This window comes from Elgaria multicarinata, chromosome 12 (genome assembly GCF_023053635.1).
Source record: "Elgaria multicarinata webbii isolate HBS135686 ecotype San Diego chromosome 12, rElgMul1.1.pri, whole genome shotgun sequence".
NCBI classification, from domain to species: domain Eukaryota; kingdom Metazoa; phylum Chordata; class Lepidosauria; order Squamata; family Anguidae; genus Elgaria; species Elgaria multicarinata.
The window spans coordinates 1,776,057-1,793,879 of NC_086182.1; the positions used below are offsets into that span (position 1 = coordinate 1,776,057).

Below are 17,823 nucleotides of genomic sequence, written 5' to 3' on the forward strand. Positions count from 1 at the left end.
AAGACAACCCGTGAGGAATATCCGGCACTTCTGCCTTCACTTGCCATAATAAAATCAGATGGCGCTACATGTCCATTATTGATCTTTGTCTGGGTGGCTGCTGTCCAGCTGAGATCTGTTTTCTCCTGTTCTTGGCTCTGGGCCACAAAGATGTGTCTGGAATAAAAATTAGGGTTGGGTGAGAAACTGGGGGAAAGCACAAGCACAATCCCTTTCGTCCCGGCAGCAAATCTTCCAGATTTTTTAGTGTCAGCCACTTCCACGTTTGAGGACAATGTGCCAGATGCTGAATGGGACCAAGTTCTCTGATTTCTCCAAACTCGCTGCAGCAGCAGCCACAAGTGTGAAAGAGTTGGATGGGCCTGACAGTCCCAGTTGGAGTTGGTGTGTTCACCGTGAACTCCTGAGTTCCATAAAAGCTAATCCTGAAAGTGACCTGTGGCCCCTTCCTGGTACGATGTAGACATAAGATCAAACCATAGTTTGTTTTCCTTAAACCTGGTTAAAACATGGTTAAAGACTGGCTGGAAACCAGGATGGTGAAACCTTGTAGTTGTCGAAGGCACAGCAAGGTCAGGAACAAGCGGCCAGGCAGTCTGTGTAGGTACTCAGTGAGAAGCATTGGTTAAACTGGCCAACAGTTATATGCAGCCAGCCAGACCCCTGCTGCTCCTCAGGTTCCCTGGGCTGAAGGGCAGCAGCACCATAAATTGCCATTGCAGGCGGGGTGGGCGTGGGGGGTTGCTACATCACCCCAGAGATTGGACTGAATCTCCCTCACGTGAGAGCTGCCCTGGTAGTACAGGGCTACTGCTGCCAGAGTCCCTGGTTCAACCCCCCACTTCCTCCTCCTGTCTTACAGGTGACAAGTTGTTTGGGTTAACTGTGGTTAAGCATGAAATCTGTGGCAAGCAGACCATGGTCACTCGCCAGGCTCTTGGCTTGCAAAGTGTCTACCTAGGTCCTAGAGGTTGGGCTTTCCTTGGCAAACTAAACTGCAGCTGAACTGTATGTTTGGGAACTTCATCTGGGCGAAGGCATCAACCATGGTTGTCTATACCTGACCATTATGGAGCAGCGTCACTGTAATCAGTAGGGCAATTCCAGGAGCCTGGAGTGAGTGATTTGAGGATTGTGGCCTGAGAGACATAAAAAAGCCAAAGTGTAGGGCTCTTTTTAAGAGCTCTCTTGATCATGTCATATGAAAATGTTATTCTGCAATGGAGAACACACCAAACTTTTCCAAAGTTGAAATTGCAACCAGGAATCAAGGAACCTGCTTACAATCCATACCAGAAAATGCATGTGAGGAATCTAGTGTAAAGTTTCCATTTTGTGCACAGTGGTGGAGCTACTTTAAAAAGCAATTCTATAAATGCCAAATGTACCATAAGAATAAGTTGTGAAATGCACATATGCATTTAAAGTCCCTTCTAGCAGCTTCAGCTGGTGCACTAGCTACAATCTCATGAACAGAGATAGCTTTTTTAAAATCTATTTTTTATTGTGCGTTTGAACAAAGCAACTGCAGTAATATTTTCAGGAGTGCTACTGAAATACCCCCATCCGTTTACAGTAAGCACAGACAAACATTTAAGTGAGCTCTCTCGCTCCGGAGCAGCTTGATCACCTGCATCGTCCTGCTAAACCTCTTGGGGGAAATTTACCACATATCAGGAACTGACATGTGGTAAAATGACCGTCTATATGTGATCCAACTTTTAGATTGGGTGGCGAAGCTGACTCAAAGAACAAAATGTTTGCGGTTAGACTTGAAGCCATAGGCCCTATCTGCCTCAGTAAGGCTGTTCTTACATTCTCAAGGGAGCGGGTTCCATTTTTCATCTGGAAAATAGGCATCATTCTCTTCTCTTCCCCCCTCCCCAGTGTTTTTGAGGGATGTAATGAGTAGGAATATGCATTGACAACAAGATTCAGTTTGGATCCCAATACAGAAAAAAGCCTGATCAGTCCTGGAGAAATTTGGGACTACCTAATTCAACTTGGGGACCGAATCTGAATGTGACTATTGTTGGAAATCAACAAACAACTATAACATCCTTGAATGAAACTGAATGAAATTTGTAGTCCTGTATGAGGAGATGAAGCCTGAAAAATTTCAGACAAATAGGTGTGGAGATTTTTGTACTAGGCACCTTTAAATTTTGTGCACTACTAATAACTGTTTAATATTTCAGAATTAGAATTTCCAGAGGAGCAGCCTTATTAAGTCTGTTGCAGCAAACAAACAAACAAACAAACAAACCCACTTGTGTTGTGGTACCTTAAGGACTAACTAATTCTGCCGTAAGCTTTTGTGGATTGTATTCTCATGAATACAGGGGTTTTCATGCAAGGGCAGCCTTTGCAATTTGGGGGGCTTCCAAAAACCTTATCCCCTTACTTTTTTTGTGGGCGACATAAGAAAGTGAAATACACTGTTTATTTTGCAGATTTCTTAGCTAGAGCCATCTCTGTGCAGCATAGTATATGATGCACAGTTGACCATAGCTAAGAACCTTGCAAAATTTCAGAATGGGTGGAGTGTTTTTTGTGAAGATGGGTTTTCAAATTTGAGTGAGAGTGGTTTATTTCTGTTTCCCCCCCCCCATGGTTTTTTGGGGGTGGGTGGGTGGGTGCAATTTGTGTGAGAACGGCATACATTATAGAAGGTATATGTTATAGAATGCTATACATTATGTCTCTAGGCAAGAAACCTGCAAAATGTTAGAAGGATAGGTGTAGAATGAAAAATATTTTTTGTTTTCTTAAGTGATGCCAAAATCACAGAAAGAGCGAAAGGACAGGGGTGGATGATGGATGTTGTCGTGATTCCTGACAGATGTGGAGCAAAGGCAGGACTTGAACATCCAGCACTTTCCATGCAAGCACTCGATCCTGCACCCTCCCAAATCCCACCGACTTCCCAAAAGCTCTTTTCATATTCCTGCTGCTGGGAGAGAGAACTACCAAAGAGCATTGAACACTGCATCCAGTCCTGTGATATATGACTTCAGCATCCATTACCTAAAGCGCTGTGATTGGAGCGCCCCTAGTAGAACTGGTCACTGTGACTGGAAGCTTTTGCCTGCATCCTTCCCCTTCTCCCCACCCAGGCATTTTCCTAGTAGGGACAGCTTGGAAAGCAGCTTCTCACACTGTTTGGTTCTTTGTTCCCTTTTGAATATCTAAATCACTAACAAAGCTTAGGGAGGGTCTAGAGTCAGAACTGGTCCACTTCGGAGGAGTCTCGTTCCAATTTGGACATTTCCCTGATTTTTCTGAATCTGCTCGGTTTGGTACAGGATTCTGGATTTGGCCTAGTAGTGAGTGGTCATGATGTGTTTTTCCAAGGCAAAAGTTGCTCAGTGAAGGGCTTAAACACTTCATAACTGGACATTTTGATATACCCAGATTGAATCAGGCTTGTAAGTCCCCACTTGCCTAGTTACCTATGGTGAGTAAAAATTTCTTGCAAATGACCAGGCAGAGCCATTTGACCAACATTGGTTTTTTCTTCTTTTTTAGGCCGTGGGTTACTAATGTAGGAATGCCTTGGCAGGCTAGCTAGTAGCTTTTGTGGACTTACTTGCAAAGGTAATAAGTTATAAGAATTGTCAGACCATTTTTCATGGTGCTGTGTCACTGATTAATTGATCCCTAATTGGTCACTGGGCGTTGAGATCGGGCCATCTGGTCAGTAGGCCATGCCAGGGCCTTTGCATTCCCACACTAGCAATGGAACTGGCCAAGTTTTAAACACGTTTTGGAGGTCTCTGTGTAGGGTTTTTTTTGTCATTTAAATAACCTGGCATCTTAGCTGAGCATAGCCTGGCCAGAGGAAATGCCCATCAGACTCCAAAGAAAGGACCAGCTGCATTTACACTCAAACAGAGAAACCAAAAGAGCAAATCGCATTAGCGGCAGCTTGGAAAGAAAGAAACAGGCAGCAATTCTGGCCCTGTTTGGGGGGGGGGGGGGTTGATTGCTTTTTTGTTGCAAATGTAAATCAGGGGAGGAAGAGATGCCTCATGACCACTGCTCCGACCTCCAATCTGGAAGGACACTACCACAGGCACAGCATTGGGCAGTGACCACAAAGGTCACCCCCTGAAAAGCCTGCTGCATCTAGGTTAATTGCTCTCACTGCCCTGGCAAAACTTTCTTAGAAGGACATGCTCTGCCAAATTGGTTTCAGCGAAACTCAAGCAGCTGCTTAATTAAGTCAGTTGGGGCTGCAGGAGCTTTTGGTGATAATTAGCCAAAAGTGGTGGTGAATCACCCAGGTTCTTCTGTATCAACTGTCCTTTCTTCCCTGCTCAAAGTGGCAGCTGTGGAAAGCCGCAAATGGTCGTCCCAAGGCTGCACCCATGCAGCTTTGCCAACAGAACTTTCTTCATGCATTTTGAGAGGGGGCCTTGGTGAGATTCCACCTGCAGTGGGGGTGGTCCTGATGCAGCTATATCCAGACATCATTGTGGGCACAGCCACAACAGGGAGGCTGCTGTGGGGAGGCTTCCCTTGTGGCAGTTAGAGCCTCTGTATTACTGTGCGGGGGCTAACTCATGCCAGGCCCTATCTGGGTTCCAGGAATCAGAAAGTCCCAGCTGCATAAATGCCTCCGAAAGTTGGGGACTGCCTTGAAGTTTCTTCACACTCATGTGGGATTCCTCTTGTCTTGGGGAGCCCCATGTCTGTTTCTTTTCCCTTCCTCTTCCTCTCTCTGGGAATCTCCAGGGTTGGCTTCTGGAATGGGGCTGCTCCACTCTGTCATTCTTTCTCACTGCCCTCATTTGGTTTGCAGGCTCCAAGGGAGGAGAGAACAGTTCCTGAGCAATCAACCCTCCCTTCCAGCATCCACTGGTGGTTCTCCCTCCCTGCCTACCAGGAGGAGGATCATGATGGCTCCTTCCTTTCTTTTCTTTCTTTCAAAAATGTATGGCTGCTCTTCAGTTAAACTCCCAGGGCAGCATGAAATAAAACATTATAAAACAGTGAACATCTAATACACAAGAATAAAACAGCAGGAGCAGCTATTAAAAACAAACCCATAAAATTCAGCAGAATGCATTAGAGCACAATCAAGGTTAACTTGCATTACCTCCTGAAACGCCCTTCAGTGCCTGGTGCTGAAGTGAAGGGCCAAGACAGCCTCTCTGGGAAGGTCATTGGGCAGCACAGCTGAAAAGGCCCTCTTCCAAGTTGCCACTCGCCTAACTTCACATGGCAGGAGGACATGGAAAAGACCCTCAGATAATGACTGCAGAATTTATGCAGACTCGTGTGGTAGAAGGTCTCTGCATCCCAAGATGTTTAGGGCTTTACAGGTAATCACCAGCACTTCAAATTGTGCCCAAAATGAATTGACAATCAGTGTAGTTTGACGGTTGGTAGGAAATCCATAACCTGTTCCAGTTGGTAGCCTAGCACTTGCATTTTGTATTAACTGATGTTTCTAGGCTGTCTACATGTACAGTTCATTTCAGTGGTGTAATCTGGAAATTACCAAGGCATGGATAACTGCGGCTAGGTTTTCTTTGTTCAGGTGGGGTTGTGGCAGCTGGCACCCCATGCTAAGCTGCTGGCACTGCCTGCCATGAAACCAAAGGGCCTCTAGTGACCAATGCTGGATCCAACTGCAGCCCCAAACCGAGAACCTGGTCCTTCTTGGAGAGTGCCATCCCATACAAATTAGGATAAACTCAACCCACCAATAGCACCTCTGGTCTTGTCTGGATTGAGCTTCAGACAGTTTGTCAAGCCCTGCCTTCTAGGTATAATAAGCCAAGAAGAGCAAGGATAAAGAAAACCAGCAGTTGACCGGACTCCACCAATGGCCATGTTCACATTCTCAAGCTGCAACAACCAGAGCTCATCCAATAAAATAAGACCAGGTGGTGCACCAGACACATCCATAGACTGAGCTGCAGAGCTAGTGTTTGGGAGTGGTTTTGTACTGGATGAGCGTAAGTACAATGAAACTCAGTCCTGACAAGGAAGACGTGTGTTGATGGGTGATTTTCCTGCCCCGGGTGGTGGCGTTCAACCAGTGCTGGAGGGACTCCGTTTGGGAGAGCTGCTAGATTCAGCTTATCACTCAAGTAGTGCCAGGAGCACTTGAAGGGCCTTCCATCACTTTAGCCCAATAAGCTGATTGTGAGCCTTCCGGGCCACAGTTGTCCATGCCCTGGTGACATCTAGGTTGGATTACTGCCATGCACTGTTCATGGGGGCTGCCGTCAGAAACTGCAGCTAGTCTAGGGCATTCCTCCGGCGGAGGCAGGACACTTCCCAAGATTCATTTGGGGAAGCTGTGAGAGTTACGTCGGCATTAAACCATGATAAATTTGCAGTGTAGATTTGCCCTTTGGATAAGTCAAACAAAGGAACCCCCTGTTGCCCCTTTTGTGCATCTAAATTGCAAAGATATTTCCAGCCCTCTGCCCCATTTTCCATGAGAGGCTGAACAACGTTGCTTGTATGACTTTAAAGGCCCCCGTTCCTGGTTACTTTTACTGCAGCAATGAATAATTAAATAATTATCTTCCCCTTATCATTTAATTTATTATTTAATAGACTTGTATGCCACTGACCATATTTTAAAACACCTCTAAGCAGTATTTATTTATTTATCGCAATTCTATGCTGCCCAATAGCTGAAGCTCTCTGGACAGTTCACAAAAAATTATGTATGCCTAGATGAGGGCATTCTTGAAATTTCCAGCCAAGTGGGAGATTCATGCTGTATTTACCAGTGCTTTCAGAAATCATTCCTGCGCAGTATGTTAATCGAGCCTTCAAAAGACTTCCCTCCTTATAAGCAGTGGATGAAAATGCAAAGGCAATGACCCCCAACATGAGCAGGACTTGCTGTGACATGGATAGCTGCAGACAGTTGATTGGCACAATGAGGTCACAAGGTAGGGCAGGTGACTTTTCAGTCAGACAGAGCACTTCCCCTGTCACTGCTTTTCAGCTCCAGGTAGATGCTACTTCTGGCTTGGGCCATACGTGATAATTCCTTGGATGAATATGAGACCTCCAGACAGGCTCCTCAGTTGTCTTATGAACAGGATGGACGTAATCTATCTGGCAGCTCAGGGACTGTTTTAGCAAATTATGAAGGCTGTGATCTTTAATGCCAAGATTAATCCGCTAAAAGTTTAGGGTGCAGTCCTATGCATTTTTAGACAGAAAAAAGCCCTGCAACGCTCATGCTGGGTTGGGCACGATGGGAGTTGTAGGATGTTTTGCATAGCCTTGCACACTTAGTTGATTAACTGGTGGTGAGAGCAAATTTCATTTGAGAGTAGCGAGGGTTAAAGCTGTTTGTTGCTATTTTGGCTTTGCCATGTTATTTTAATAGGAAATAGAAGATGTGATCTGACAGCCTCCTTTCCCAACAATGAATGGTAGTTTTTGTTTATTAAATTTTAAGAGACTTTCACTGCCTGAAAAGGCAGGCTGTATTGAGGTTTTGTTAATATGCAAATTTATTTAAGTGTCATTTTTAACTGATTTAACGGCAGATTCATATGGGAATGTGGGCCATTCCAGAGTTTTTCTGAAACAGAACTGAAGATGGTCAAAACTTTTGGTGTTTTCACAGTTGTGAGGGAGAGAACAAAGTCAAGTTTTGAACTCAACAAGATAGCCACTTGAACAGTAAAGTGTTTTATTACAAGCAGATCTGAAATCTTGACCAAGAGGACTCATAATAAAGTTGAAGCCCTGATTTCACTTAGAGCCTCTAGATGTGATTCCATTTTTGATTGAGGTACAAAACCTCAAACTCGGGCAGCCCAGGCCCTCCTTCCTGCACCGTGGCCTCCACCCACCCACCCACCCCCGCCTCAGGGTCCCGTGGCTCACTGCTGGTGGGGTTTGGATGAATCTTTGAAATATGCTGTGTCACAGAGAATGCAAAAAACATGGTCACATTAGGCAGATACTTGGGCTTGCAGGAGTAGCCTTCTGACAGGCATTAGAGGAGCGTGTGCAACTGCCATACACAGACTCTGCTGTCCTTCTGGGGGATTGGGGTAGGGCTGTTGTGGGCAACCCCCTCCCTGGCATTCAGACGCAGAACTGGGCTTGCAAGTAACAAACGATTCCCCCAACTCAAAAATAGCTCTTCCCCGCACCCCACCCAGTTCCAAGCCTGTTTTGGGCCCTATCAAACCCGTGGTTGAGTTACTGGAGCCCACGCAAGTCCAGTGCCTCCTGAAAGCCTTACGTGGAAGTCCAGAAACCCTTGCCCACCTGTCTTCTTCCCTCTAAGCCCCTTCATACTTACCTTTCTTGGTGCTCCGGTGGCAGCAAGGGAGCAGAGTAAGGTTTCTCTCCCTTCCCCCTTTTCTGATGTCTGGCACGCTGCTACATGTGCCTGACAGCCAGGTGCAAGGAGCTCTGGGAAGCCATCATTCCCAGCATGTCCGGCACACAGCCACAGCAGCAGCCCGAGCATCAGAGAAGGGATCTAGGAGAGAGACGTTTCCTCTATTACCTTACCACCACTGGAGCGTCAAAAAAGGGAGTGGGGAGGAGGCTTGGAGGCACAGGGCGTGTGGATGAATGGGTCTGTGGGTGGGAGGGAGGGAGGGAGGGAGGGAGGGAGGGAGGGCTTGAGTTTGTGGCTCCGGTGAGCATCCGAGACAGGGGCCATCACAAATTCCTCACATTGTAGTGTGTCTTGCCAAATCTCCCAAGCTGTGCCTGGAAAACTTCCAGCAGCTTGCCTGTCCAGCTGGTGTGTACACTCCTGGTTGCTGAGGGTTAAGACTGCCGTAGGTGTTTTGTTTATATGGAACCATCCACGTGCAAGGTGTATTGTGAAGAATAAGAGCAAAGTGCTTACTGTTCTGTGTACTTCACTTTGGCTTGGTAGATGTTTTTTGCTCCTAGCCAAGGTCGAACTGATGGACCAGGAAGGAATTTCCTCAGCTTAAACTGCCTCGACCTATGACTAAGTGCATGTATGTGTGCTCCTGCTCTTTTAGCTTGGCTCACTTGCTAGAGTCATGTGGATTTGGTTCATCTCATAAACCCTCATTGAGGGTGGCCCTCAGAGGCAGTCCTACCGTGAGCTCCCTGCCTCAGGTGGCACATTTGGGGCACTATTATAGGCAGCAGACTGGGAGATGGATGCAGTCCATGGGACACAACCCACCAGGAAGTTCTTCTGCATGAGCCCCACAGAAGTGAATGGGAGCAGAGGGCACTGATGCAGTTGTGCAGGGTAGCAATCACGTTTGCTTCTGCTTGATCTTTGTAGCAGTTTTTAATAAATTAAAAGTTATATACTACTTATCTTACCGAATATATATCCCTAAACTGTTTACAAAGAAATATTAAACTACTTACAGGACATGATAATAAATACAAAAACATTTAGATAAAACTTTATAAAGCATTTTACAGGTTAGAATCTGTATAATTTTTAGTCTTCCAGCTTCTGTCCTCTGATGTTGGTTTTACTTCGGTTTAATTCTGTGGCGTTGTGTGTGTGTGTATTTTTAGATTTGGCATTGTTTTATTATAGTTATGTACTTTTTTCATGATTATTTTGGGAACCACCCAGAGAGCTTCAGCTGTTGGGCTCTATAGAAATGCAGCAAATAATAATAATAATAATAATAATAATAATAATAATAATAATAAGTTATTTATATAGCACCATCTATGTACATGGTGCTGTCCAGAGTAAAACAGTAAATAGCGAGACCCTGCCGCATAGGGTTACATTCTAATAAAATCATAATAAAACAACAAGGAGGGGAAGAGAATGCAAACAGGCACAGGGTAGGGTAAACAGGCACTGGGTAGGGTAAAACTAACAGTATAAAATCAGAACAAAATCAAGTTTTAAAAGCTTTAGGAAAAAGAAAAGTTTTTAGCTGAGCTTTAAAAGCTGCGGTTGAACTTGTAGTTCTCAAATGTTCTGGAAGAGCGTTCCAGGCGTAAGGGGCAGCAGAAGAAAATGGACGAAGCTGAGCAAGGGAAGTAGAGACCCTTGGGCAGGCAAGAAACATGGCATCAGAGGAGCGAAGAGCACGAGCGGGGCAATAGTGTGAGATGAGAGAGGAAAGATAGGAAGGAGCTAGACAGTGAAAAGCTTTGTAGGTCAACAGGAGAAGTTTATATTGGATTCTGAAGTGAATTGGAAGCCAATGAAGAGATTTCAGAAGTGGAGTAACATGGTCAGAGCAGCGAGCCAAGAAGATGATCTTAGCAGCAGAGTGGTGAACAGAAACCAACGGACTGATGTGAGAAGAAGGAAGGCCAGTGAGAAGAAGGTTGCAGTAGTCCAACCGAGAAATAACCAATGCATGAATGAAAAAATATATAATGTGGCTTGATTGATAGTCCTAGTCAGTGGCGTGTGGTGTTAGAGCAGAGGTGGGCAACCTGAGAGGCAGGTAGGGCATTGAGTGGTGGACCAGGGGCCACGCTCCTACTCCCCACCTTAGTGCACAGGGATGGGGAGGCATAAACCTCCCTTCCCTGCGAATGGAGATTGCACTCCCTGCCACCACTAATCAGCTGCGTGGGGGGCATGCATGATTTCAGTTGTACTCTCAACAGCCTGGGGGCGTGATGGTGCCAGGGAAGAAGGTACATGAGGGGACCCATCCCCACATGCCCCCTTTCAGTAGCAGCATATGTTGGGGATTGGGGTGGGGTGGGGTGGGGTGCTGGCAGCGTGAGTACTGCAGCAGTTTGTTCATAAGTGTGTTAGAGGGACGTAGTTAGAAAAGGCAAAGACATTGAGTGAATTGAGTAACTGCCTGGCTTTGTTTTTTAAACAGAACAAATAGTCGAGAAAGATGAGGGGCCGTATTATACGCACCTGGGGTCCGGACCAACTGTGGCGTCCATCAGGGAACTCATGGAGGAACGGTAAGTCACAGGCCAGGTGCAGTTTGAAAAGGAAGGGGTAAACTCACCACCAGCGCAGCTCCCTACGGGAGGCCTTGTCACAATAGCCCTCTTCTGGCTGAGGCCTTTATATGGAATCCACATGTTTTTCAGCCAGAGTCACACGCAAGTCTACAGCAGCCAGTTTCCGCTCACTCTAGTTAAAAGGATCTTATTTTGGCTCCTCTTGTTTTCTTTCCATAGGAAAACTCTTCTGCAACAGCCATTGACAGCTGCTTATGCTTCCTTTAGAAATGTTAATACATCATTTGGCTGTTCCCTATAGTCCTGTTCAATGTGAATAGCACTGAAGCACATTGGAGTGCCATGCCTGGCTATTTCTTCAGTGGTTAGATATGGTTTACTCAAGTCTCCTTGACAGAATGCTCTGGTTAAAGGAATCTCGTGTGTATATGTGTGTGGGGTGTGTGCCCTTTTGCAGTTGCTCAGGTACTTGCTTTGATTGATCTGTTTTCTAAAGATTAAGCCGGCCAACCTGGTTAAAGTGATCTCAGCCTTCCCATGTGTTATGACATTGATGCCTTTGTCTTTCTGCATGAACTTTGCAAATCATCTTCATTATACTAGCAATCTTGGTTTCCTCTGTTAGAGCTATTATTATTATTATTATTATTATTATTATTATTATTATTATTAGCAATCGTAGTGGTGTTAATAGTAGTTTAAACTGGGAATTTTATTTATTTATTTATTTATTTTATTACATTTATATACAGCCCCATAGCTGAAGCTCTCTGGGCAGTTTACAAAAGTTAAAAACAATGAACACTAAAAACAGATATACAAAATTTAAAACCACCAAAAGTATAAAAACCAACAATATCCATTTAAAACAACTATTCTCGGGTCAGTTAAAAACTCAGCATATGCTGTTAAATGCTTTTAAATGGCTGGGAGAAGAGAAAAGACTTGACCTGGCGCTGAAAAGATAACAATGTTGGCATCAGGTCAGATTCGTCTGGGAGATCATTCCATAATTGGGAGGGCACCACCAAAAAGGCCCTCTCCCTTGTTGCCATCCTCTGAGCTTCCCTGGGAGTAGGCACTCGGAGGAGGACCTTAGATGTTGAGTGCAATGTACGGGTAGGTCCATGTCGGGAGAGGCGTTCCATCAGGTATGGGGGTCCCAAGCCAAGTAAGGCTTTATAGGTTAAAACCAGAACCTTGAATCGGGCTCAGAAACGTAACTAAATAAATATTGATAGGTGAAGTGTGGTGAAAATCCATGGAGAGACAATATAGCCTCAGTTCAGACAAAAACTGTTACTGAATCCTGAGTGAGAAGCAGGTCATGGGTGCCCCCTCCCCCTGCCCTGGTTTCACAAAGCTTCACTCTCACTTTTATTTTTAGAACTAAACATAGTTTACCATGATGTGAGAATTGGTGAATTATGATTAATTATTGCTCTCCAAACCAGAATCAGAAACACACACCCCCCCCATGAGTTTCCAGAAGCCGCACAAGAGGGGCGCACACTACTGGTCTCCCATCCTCCAAACTGTATCCTGAAGAATTGATTGAATTGTTCCACACTTTCAAACTAAGACTTTCCTCCTCGTAGAATTAGGAGGTTCAGATAATCTTTTTCATTGCTACTGGTAGATTGACATTCCAAGTGTTTGTCTTCCTAGCTTGTCCAGAAGTTCACCAGAATGTTAGACATGTTATAAAAGAAGGCATCTGCTTTTGTATTTGTTCTGTTTAGGAGCTTTACCTGGGTTGCATAGCAGGTTAACATCATAGACTGTATGCAGGTAGGCAAGCACATGTTCAGACTGATTGGGTTTCACCCCTGCAGCTGACTCACACCCCTGAGCACACTGAGTCATCTCTAAACCCATTGCTGCTGAGTCACCTTTGCATGCATCAAGATCATGGCTGGGAAGTTAGCACAGAAGGTCTTTGAGATGCTAGTAAGATGGAGGTTGAAAAAGATCCTCCAGGCATCAATTATGGATGCTGCGAACAGCTCCTGCACTAAGCAGATCCTTTTGAGAAGTTCATCCTTCATGATGCAAAGAAATGCTACCGGCTCTGTTTTTCACCTCTCCCAGTGAATGGTGTAGTCCTGGTGTGTGATGTCCAATATATTTTATATTGCTTTTTATATTGTATTTTGTATGTGTGTTTTAAATTTATTGGTTGTTTTTATGCTCTTCATGGTTTTAATTTTTGTGAACCGCCCAGAGAGCTTCGGCTATTGGGCGGTATAAAAATGTAATAAATAAATAAATAAATAAATAATGAATCCTGTTGCTGGTTAGGAAGGATGAGCTGCAATTAGCTTTACTTGGTCTCTTAATTTTAGTTGTTCAAAAGAGTTGAGGTTGCATTTATATGGTGTCTTTCAAGTGTTCAAAGCATTTCACATCCATTAGCTCAGTAAGCTTCACAAGAACCCTTTACGGTAGATCCGTATTATTGTAGCTGAGGGGTGTGTGTGTCTAAGCTGAGATAGAGTGATTTGCCTAATGTTACTTACTCCGTTCATGGCAAAGAGGAGATCTGAAACTGGGACTTCTTGGAGCAGACCTCTGTTTCTTAGCCACTGTGCAACATCCAGCATCTCCCTTAAGGTAGCTTCTGGATGTTCTGTGCCTCTTTGGACTACCTAGGCAGGTCCGAAGTCCACGTGCATTACAGTTCTGAAGGACTTTCGTATGGATTTATTTGATTGGTGGTGTGAACATGGGCTCTGTTCAGCCATGAACACACTTGGTGGCCTTCTCTTGGCTGCATACACACACAGAATTTGCATGTGAGATCATAATACTGCTGTTGTCAGGATGACTAAGATAACACTCAGAGAGGGCTGTATAAATTATAGGAGTTGTAGTTGGTCTTGAGGCCAATGGTGTTTTACTGACATAGTTATATTTGTTATTTATCTGTCCCTATGAATACTGCCCTTCCTACAAGGAGCTCTGGGTGGCACACATGGATTGGCTGACATCACTATATCTTCTTATTATTATTATTATTATTATTTATTTATATAGCACCATCAATGTACATGGTGCTGTACAGATAAGGCTGGGTCTGCCCAGCAGCTTCAAGGCTGAGCAGGAAATTGCAGCAGAGTCCTTCACAAATTTTCTGCTGTGAGTCTAGACAATAGATGAACAAGAGCTGGCTTCCAAGGGTTAAGGTCTTGCAGAAGACCACAGTTGTCATTATTTACAGAAAGGATTCATCAGGTTGTGCCCAGCCTGAGATGGATGTGTTAAAGATAACTCAGAGAAGTCAGCACTGCTGTGTAAAGAGATGGGAGCAAGTCTAGGAGGATGGAGATGGATGCACCAAGTGGAAGCCCAATGCTTCTAATATTGCTCCAGACTTTCTGGTAGAGATTTTAATCCTGTTCACTTGAGCAGGCCCTCCAGAGTGGAGCTCTGCATTATGTACCCTGTTGTCTTCCTTCATAAGTGAATACTGTGACTTTTCTGACCAGGTATGGTGAGAAGGGGAAAGCCATCAGAATCGAAAAGGTGATCTACACAGGGAAGGAGGGAAAGAGCTCTCGCGGCTGCCCTATCGCCAAGTGGGTAAGTGGCGGTCCTGTCTGTTGGCATGTAGAGTGGCTTGACAGCCCTTCTCTAACAGTCACGTCTTGCACTTCTCATTTTGCTATCACACCAGGAACTTCCTAAATCCTGCCCAAAAACTGTCTGCAGGAACAGCTTGAGGGAGTTTATGGAAGCTACAAAATCATGGAGCAGGAGGAGAGGTCTGTCAATGGCGATAAGTCATGATGGCTCTATGGAACCCCCATGTTCAGAGGCTGTCTACCTCTGATGAGCAACCGTGGGAGACGGCTGTGGCCCTCATGCCCTGGCTTGGGGGCTTCTTTGAGGCATCTGGTTGGAAGCAGGATGCTGAACTAGATGGGCCTTTCGGTCTAATCCAGCAGGGCTCTGCCAATGCTCTGGCACTGATGTGGAGACTGTCCACACAGCGCAACCTCATGAGACGCAGAGCCATGCCATGCCAAAGCAGTTTCCAGCACCCAGTAGGGCTCTTCTGGTTATGTCCTTATGGAGAGTGGGCCTTCATTGCATTGCTTTGCTGCGTCAATGTGGCGCTTTCTTGAACCAGGCCTGAGTAGGTGCTGGTCCATGTAGGAGAATGGCCACTCTGGCCTCTTTCGGGGGAGGGGGCAGCTGTCATTTCCTTAACCAACCAACATCCTCGGCTACCTTCCAGGTCATCAGGAGGCACAACATAGAGGAGAAGCTCTTGTGCCTGGTGCGACATCGCGCTGGCCACCATTGCCAGAATGCTGTCATCATCATCTTGATTCTGGCCTGGGAGGGGATCCCTCGCACCTTGGGGGACACCCTGTACCAGGAGCTCTCTGACACGCTCACGAAATACGGAAACCCCACCACCCGGCGATGTGGGCTGAACGACGAGTAAGTTCCTTTGGCCCTTCCCTGGCAGCTGGAGATGAGTTGCTGGTGAAAAGGGGCTGTGCTGGAGGGGGCAGGCGTTTTCTGGTGGATTTTGCCCTCCGTAGTCTGACTCTGATTAGCCAGCAGCACCTACTTTGCTGTTGTGCGGGGTTTTATTTATTCATGCTTCTCTCTGTAGTGCGGGGCTTGCCTCTTTTGCCTGAGCCAGCTGGGTTGTTTACTAAAATGTCCCTTGGTTTGGGGAGGCACCATTGGCAGGAGTTGGTGGAGGCGTCTTTTTGACTCCTGACTTCTGCTCCAGAGGGGTTCTTGTGTTACGTTGTTGCAGCAAATATAACAAAGAGTTGTGGCACCTTAGACGGTTGTATTGAGATGAAAACTTTTACTTGTGTCACAGTACATCTGTTAGTCTTTAAGGTTAGTCTTTGTTGTCTTTGCTGCTTTTTGCTTTTTCAGTCTAAAATCTGCTTTATATACATTCATCTGCAAGGGTCCTGGAGGGTGATGTGGATTTGGGTTGGTGCATGTGGGATCCTGCATTGGGTAAGGCAGCTGGCTGCCCCCTCCCCTTTGACCTCAACTTGGCTGCCCCCCTCCCCTTTAATCCAGCCTAGCTGCCCCCTCCTCTTTAACATGGGGACAGTCTTCTAATCTTTAACCATATAATTGCTTCCTTCTCCTTTTTCCTACTCTCTCTCCCCTTGACTGTCACTCCCCACTTAAAATAAACTAAAGAATGCTATGTGTGCAATCTAGTGGATTAGAGTATGGGTATCAAAAGAGAAGCCTGAGGGTCTTAGGTGGTCAAAGCATTTGATTTGCTAAGTTGTTAATTTATTTTGATTAATCGGAATTTTAAGGGTTCCAAAATAACAAAAGGTTGGATCATAGAATCATAGAATGGTAGAGTTGGAAGGGGCCTATAAGGCCATCAAGTCCAACCCCCTGCTCAATGCAGGAATCCACCCTATAGGCCTCTAGACTTGGGCCTCATCTATACCAAGCACAATATTGCACTTGAAAGCAGTATGAAAGTGGTATATAAAAGGCAGGAGCCACACCAAGCAGGATATAGTGGTATGGAAGCAGTATGTGGTATGTGTCTATGGGCCCTAACAGTTGTCAGTGCACTTCAATACCGCTGTAAAGCAGTAGTGTGGCTCCTGCCTTTTATATACTGCTTTCATGCCACTTTCATAGTGCAGTATCCTGCTTGGTGTAGATGAGGCCTTAGTCATGCTTAGTCATTGAAATCAGTGGGACTTAAGTTAGTCAGGAGTAAACCATCAAATTGACTTCCATGGGTCTACCTTAAGCATGACTAAGTTTCAATCTGACCGTTAGACAATACGAATGCACAATAAATCTTACTAATATATGTTTGAAAGCGCTATTATAAATACTTACTTAGAAAGAAGGCCATTCTCTAGGACCATAAAACATGAATCAAGAATATTAAAATACTAAAACCTAGTAACCACCGAAAAGACATGAATATGTAATAACTGGCATTAGCACCTTAAAGCACAATAATCACATTACAAACATATTAAGACCAAAACCATTCTATAATTCATCTTTAAAAGCTTCCACAGATACAACAGCTTCTGGGATAAACTTTATATCACATTCATGTGAGCGCTGTCCATATATCACAAATTATAAGAAAAGGAAAGTGTACTTTGCTGACCACAGCCTGTGCTCCTTGGGCATCTGCTGATGGGGCATTCCCCCCCCCACAACTCATTTGCTATTGACACCCTTACATCAGAGGATATTGGGGTTCCTTCTCACACAGGCCTGTGATTCTGTTCGAGTACTGCGGGCAGTGACTGAAACGTCCTCCTTTGTATTTCTTGCAGCCGGACCTGTGCATGTCAAGGGAAGGACCACAACACCTGCGGTGCCTCTTTCTCTTTCGGCTGCTCTTGGAGCATGTATTTCAATGGGTGCAAATATGCTCGAAGCAAAACGCCCAGGAAATTCAGACTTCAGGGAGATAATCCCAAGGAGGTTAGTGAGACGGACACGTCACTTTGTGCTGCCTGTCCATTTTCCGAGAGGACTCAGGGCTGTTGCATGGATCAGGCTTCCTGATTTAAGAGGCAAAGCAGAACCAGTGACATTCCTGCAGGTTTTACAGAGCTTCCCCCTCAAATAGGCTGGCCAGAGATCAGGGTCTGCGTAAGTAGGGAGAGATGAAACATTTGCAGTGCAGTCCAATGTATGTTTAATTGGGAATAAGTCCCAATGGCGCCTACCGTATTGTGCTTGTAGGTCCCTGGTTGACAGCTGGTTGGCCACTGTGTGAACAGAGTTCTGGACTAAATGGGCCCTTGGTCTGATCCAGCAGGGCTCTTCTGATGTACTTACGTTCTTACTTCCAATTAGTGTGCATGGGACTGCAGCCTTGGTCATGGAGGAAAGATCTTTTATTCGTGCAAGCAAAATGCAACAACATATTAAGTCTAG

At 45.3% G+C, this 17,823-nt stretch overlaps 1 protein-coding gene across 2 annotated transcripts in view; it reads left to right on the forward strand.

The window, feature by feature from the left end:
* TET3 (tet methylcytosine dioxygenase 3) overlaps positions 1 to 17,823 on the forward strand; it is a 75,159-nt gene that overhangs the window by 44,713 nt on the left and 12,623 nt on the right. For both annotated transcript variants that reach the window (XM_063138824.1, XM_063138825.1), the window contains 4 exons: positions 10,809 to 10,899; positions 14,391 to 14,484; positions 15,143 to 15,351; positions 17,214 to 17,364. In XM_063138824.1, coding sequence (XP_062994894.1) covers positions 10,809 to 10,899; positions 14,391 to 14,484; positions 15,143 to 15,351; positions 17,214 to 17,364 — 545 coding nt within the window. The remainder of the gene's footprint in view (positions 1 to 10,808; positions 10,900 to 14,390; positions 14,485 to 15,142; positions 15,352 to 17,213; positions 17,365 to 17,823) is intronic.